The 5,866-nt window shown below is 41.2% G+C and overlaps 1 protein-coding gene across 3 annotated transcripts in view; it reads left to right on the top strand.

Moving 5' to 3' along the window:
- Positions 1-5,866, top strand: part of LOC109959147 (transmembrane protein 17A) — an 8,815-nt gene that overhangs the window by 1,659 nt on the left and 1,290 nt on the right. For 2 of the 3 annotated variants that reach the window (XM_020598295.1, XM_020598293.1), the window contains 4 exons: positions 74-187; positions 473-794; positions 2,177-2,343; positions 2,472-2,982. In XM_020598295.1, the coding sequence (XP_020453951.1) occupies positions 74-187; positions 473-793 (435 nt within the window). In that variant the 3' untranslated portion in view covers position 794; positions 2,177-2,343; positions 2,472-2,982. Of the gene's footprint in view, positions 1-73; positions 188-472; positions 795-2,176; positions 2,344-2,471; positions 2,983-5,866 lie in introns of those variants that run through there. The other variant, XM_020598294.1, reaches the window with a different exon arrangement.

Genomic DNA, 5,866 nt, shown 5'->3' with positions numbered 1-5,866 from the left:
TATTATCTGTACAACATAAATAGTGTTGTTTTTAAGTAGACCTATCAGCATTGCAGCTCTGTTTTATTTGCAGTTCTATTATCTGCTGGGGTACTACCAGGCTCTGCTCATAACTGGGGTGATCCTTCTCACAGTCACTGAAGCAGTTCGACTTTATCTGGGCTACATTGGCAACCTCGAAGAGAAGGTAATTCAAACCAGTATCCTCTCTGAACCACAACACTGAGCTCTTTCATAGAGTCGTCTCCTGAATAACTCATAGGAGGAAGTGGCTGCTTAGGTATTCTTCCTGCGTGTGTAAACAGTCAGGTCTTGGCTACAACTGTCTACTGAGTTTATGTGTGGATGTGCAGGTGTATGTGTCTTTGCTTTCTTGTGGTTACAGCTGAAGCACCCGATGCCTCACTGTTCTATCTCTGCATCGCCGCCATCCGCCGACCCAGATTCTCTCTTCTTCCTTCCCTGTCATCAGGTGCCAGCGCTGGCAGCCTTCTGGCTCCTGACTTTCATGTTCCAGCTTCCAGTGCTGCTGTTCTTTCTGACCGATGAAGGAATTATCATCCTGCCTCTGGAGAGAGCCATCAACTCCCTATACCTCCTCTTGCTTCTTGCCCAGATCCTGGCCTCCTTCATGGCACTCAGAACCACCACCCGAAAGCTTACTCTTCTGTTCCATCTGCGCCAGGTTGGCAAGGTGGAGAACTTCCAGCACGTAGGGATGAGCCCTGTCTATGGGCTGCCCGACCACCACACTGTGCTGCCCATTTCACCCACCCATAATATGTACCATTAAGGTAAAGATCCATTCCAAGTTATGTTACACTATTAAATATTTTTGGATATTCTTATTACATATTTTGGGATGAAACTCTACTCTTGGTTACTTACTTTCCCTGAATGAATGTTAGCTTTATACTCAGTCAGTTGTGGCACTTTCAGAACACTATCCTAGTGAAAACTAGGTTGTGTCATTCTGTTTGTGCTGTGAATAGCTGATTTTATCAAACAGTAATAATGGTTTTGCATCTTTAATTATGATGGAAGCTGGAGTCTTGGTAGATCACAAATGACATTTTTGACCACGACACACTGCTGGTATTTCCCCAGGTAATGCAACGTGGTCATTTATTTCTGGAAGAAACAGCGAGAGACTTTTATGACATTTTTCCAATTAATCTTTAAGTCTTTTCTGCAGGATATAATATTAAATTTACTGTTTAAGTGGGATGCAGGAATATAAGTTCTTAGGGAATGTAAGGTATAAGAGTTTAAACCTAGCTGCAGCAGAAATGTGTCAAATATTTATGACCACATAGTGGCAGTCAGTGATCAAAAGAGGCACAGAGAGCGTCTGACAATGCTGCAAAGTCCAGAACAGATTATCATGCAGCACATGCCCCAATCAGGAAACCCTCTGGCTGAGGAATAAAGGTTAGGCCTGTCCACACTTCAATATGATGTATTATTTGATCATCTGTAACTTCATGTTGTGTTTAAATGAAAATCGATTTTATATTTTGCCATTTACAACTCTTTTTTCTGTTGGGCTATAAAATGTAGCCACTAAAGATGTCACAGTTGTTTTACAACAAGCTTTCAGCCAGTACTTGGTGCTCTGTTATTTCTCTGCTAGAGAGAAATTATTTGGTGTGGTGCACACAGTCTTCTGCAAGCTGGTTATGTGATAAGCACGGTTTCTGTGACACAACGTGCACATTTAGCTCTGCTTTATATTCAGAAAACAACAAGCTGCAGTGTCTGCTGCATTGTTCATGGAGAACAGAAAAATAAAAGCACATTCAGAGTGGAGAATGTATGCTTACCGCTTTATGTGAAGTGTGTGCTCAAAAGGTACCTTATATGTGAGGCCAGCTGTGCTCCTCAGCCTTGTTCTCATTGGTTGACAGTACCAAAGGCTCATGATGTATTGATTTGTTGTAAAAGCTTTTCGGTGCTTCTTTCACTGAGTTGCAACTATTTATGGATAAAAATCATACAGTGTATATCAAAAGAGAAGTAACAGGCCTGCTGTGGAGTTTCTTTCTCAGACTAACGCTAGACGTGTTTTGTGTTCTAGTGTTGCTTTCACACTCCCCACTCTCCTGACAGGTAATGAACAGCATGTTCACCATTCATCTTGACCCATTCATCTTGTCCTGTATCTGGTTTTAAAAAGTGTAAGCTCTATTAGTGCCGGAGCGGAAGAAGATACCCTCAGCTGTTGGTGAAAAAAAGAAATAGACATTTCTTCTGGAGAGACAGTGGACACGTGAAACAGCCCCTCACACTTTTCACCTCATCAAATTGCCTTTCTATGATGGAGTGTGGTGAATAATAGCCCAGGTCAGTCTGGGGACACAATGTTCTCCACCTCAATAAATACATTATTTCCCTCATGCATTTTGGCATCCTTTTGGAAATACACTTCTGCAACTTCTGATCAAGTTTTCTTTTCCACAACTTTTCCACAGTACCTTACTGTAACATCAGCTGGGCTTCAGTGAGTCTGTCATCACCTTGATTATGATTGGGTGCTGCTCAGAGATAACTGCAAAAAGTGACTGACAAAGATGTTCTAAGCACCAGAGGGAAGCGATATCCTGCACATCACAGCGACATCCTCTCAAATGTTCAGTAATCCCTCATGGTGGAGAGCTCATCGGCCCAGCCAGGACACCTGGAAATGTTCCCATCCTCTTAATTCCAGGTGGTTACACAATGAGCCGTAACACTCACAATTTATCGTGTGACACATAGACAAAGATCTATTCACACACAAGCAATTTGGAGTCACCAACCAACCTGGTGTCTTTGGATTGTTGAAGCAAGTCAGAGTACCTGGAGAAACCTCATTTGTAAAGATTTTATGTCTTCAGTAGAAACCCAGTAGGCTGAGAGCGACGGACAGGGAGGAAATCAGAAAGTATCGATAGGCAACCTGACACATCGCTGGATTTCATCTGTTCATCACCAGCCTTATCCTTCTGGTATCTAGTCATGCAGACAATTTTGGCTTTATTTGGAAAAACTTTACAAAGCCTAAAAATACTGTGAGCAACACAGTTCGCCACAAACGCCACTTACCTCCACTGTGCTGTGGTGAAAGACAACATTTCAGGCAAGTTCTCAAGACTATTGTTTACCACTCCTTTTGTGCCAACAAACAATAGTACTAGAGGTAGTATATGAGAGTTTTCCTCTTCTACCTCTTTGGGTGAACCAGTCCTTTAATTAACTAAATCTGATAAGCGAATAAAGTAATTCATTAGTAATACATCAACTGGCCCACCTCTGCTGGCCTCTGCTTTTCCTCCATGACCCGTTTCCATTAGCAACTGCAGAAAAATACTTCCAAGAATTCACCACAGGCTTAGCTGCACAGGCCTGCAGGGAGTGTCACGCTGCGAACCTGCTGCCGAACCCTCTGGGACATTGTTCAGTCTATCTTACTCATGTCCCCAGATATGATAGAGCAGGACATGACATCTACAAAGAAATGGGAGTATGATGGGAAAACGTGCGGCTCCATTAGATGATGCCCTTCCCGTGACCTAACTACTTGCCCACTCATATTAGAACAAGCAGAAATGCCTTTTAGAGGTGGAGAATACATAATGCACAACTACCGACTGTAAAGGATATTAGGATATTAAATTCAAATCTCATTCATAAGCCACTTATCATGTCTTCACCTTCGCAGCCAGCAGGTTTTGTAGAAAACCTGATATCATATTGGTGAGCAGGGAATATTCAAACCTAGACTGAAATTGGCAGCTGGAAATTTTCAATTTGGGTCTGATTAACTGCATGGGTGAGGGGGAATTCACTTCCCCTGCTGGCTTAAATGGCCACTCATCATACAGTACGGATGAATATTTTATCAGCGGCGACAGTATTAAATGTGCAGGGTTTGATGACACAGGAGAGTGGACTGCCTTTAGAGTAAACCATATAAAAACTTATATTCAGTTTATGAGGTTTTTTTATTTTGCCATAATTTAACTGAGCCATTTGTATGTTACCTGAATTAGTTCTTTATATGAGAGTCAGGTTTGTTTCATTCTGGGAGATGGAATTCTTATGTTTTTAAGTGCACAGACTGGGTTTGCTGTTATGGAGAATGTGCAGGAAAAGGCAGCCAGCCTTTAACAAACTAAAGATTTTATGTAAATGTTGACCTAAAAAAGGTTTTAATGATCCATTACTGAAAGAATTTTGACTGGTCGATGGTGAATATAATACATCTAAAATTTGGTGACATTATACTGAAGAGATGAAGACATTATTTTTGAGTGCAGGGCTTCCAAGAGACATGGATTCCTTCTCTTGTAAGTTTTAGCTGTGATCACTGGGGCCTGGTGGTGAAGCCCAGCTTAACCTAAGTCCTGTCATTTGAGGATCTATTACATGGACTTGAAGGTCCCTGTCGGCAGTTAGCTGAATTTGGCCCACAGCGGTCTCAGGACCAGTCCCATGCAAAAATGTATCAGTCTTAATGTGGTCTTTCAGTTTTGAGTTTGTCATGAGATGTGCACTTCTGCTGATCAGTCACTAACTCAGCATGTTACTCTGCAGTTTCTGTAAGCCAGGCTGTTGGTCTCTGAAAGATGAACAGATTTACTGTGTTTAAAATATATGCCCAGGATTCCACAGAAAGCAGTATTGACTGGATTATCCTTTCTGAATAAATAAGGAAACCACCACTGTGTTAAGGAATTATCTGTCTATATCTGTCTTACTGTAGCTTTGTTTACTGTTGTTGCTCTACAGCTACAGTATAAAACATTACATCTTTGAGTGGAGGAATGAATACATTAGGCTTTCCTAAAGTTTTTATGAAACAGAAACATGTTTAGACAGAAATTCATCTTACTCTACACTAGCTACAGCTGTCGACTTCTCTGCTCAGACAAATCTAGCCGGGACTCTTGCCAGCAAGCATAGTCCTTCCAGCCATCCACAGAAGTTGTAAATCCCCCCATTATTGTAGATTAAAAAAAATTAACTACACAATAAAAACATCCATCTGCCTGGCAAATCCCTTGTCCTTGGTGAATTCTAAAGTTAGTGTAATACTTTAATGTGTTGGAAACAAGGCCTATGGCACAGCCATGGCTAAGCGCTGTAGTCAAGGACACTGAACAGACAAGAACTGTAGTGCACATCAAATCTGTGACCCTTTAATTAAGGACAATTACATTAGCACTTAATAAGGTTGCAGTAGGCGACTTCATGATGTGCAGAACAGAAAAGCTTCTCATCAAATGAAACCCAGTAGAGTAATTAGATGACTAATGAAATAAATGACTAAATGAAATTCTGGTGTTGGTCATGGTCACTGGCAGCACATGAAGCAAAATACTGAATAAAAATCTATAATGAAATGCTCCCAAAACCTTGTCCTTTTTGCTTCCTTGATCACAAAATGATGTGAGACAAATCCAACTTGTAATATACTCACATCACATTACATGATCTCCCCACAGTGAATTTCAAGCTGTTCTAAGTTAACGGTTGCTTATGTTTATCTTCAGCTTTCAGTCAGAGTCGGCTGTGCGTGATGTTACCTTTATTGTGGCTCCAAATTCATTTGTTGCTACGTTTGACAAGAGCATTGATTTAAATCATTGGCATGCCAATAATTCAGAGTTGATGAGACTGTAATCAGTATAGTTCTACTTATAAACACACAGGCAACAAACACGTTACAATTCACACCTGCTCAAATATAGTGATCCGGTCAGGATTAACCATCTCTCTCTCAGGGACACGTGAGCTTGACTCTGGACGAAGCTTTAATAACACTGGCTGATGCAGACACTGAGCTCATAGACCTCCTTTCCTTCACCTTAGAGATATCATCATT

Source organism: Monopterus albus, unplaced genomic scaffold (genome assembly GCF_001952655.1).
Source record: "Monopterus albus unplaced genomic scaffold, M_albus_1.0 scaffold37.1, whole genome shotgun sequence".
NCBI classification, from domain to species: Eukaryota; Metazoa; Chordata; class Actinopteri; order Synbranchiformes; family Synbranchidae; genus Monopterus; species Monopterus albus.
This window is presented reverse-complemented; position numbering and strand designations above follow the sequence as displayed.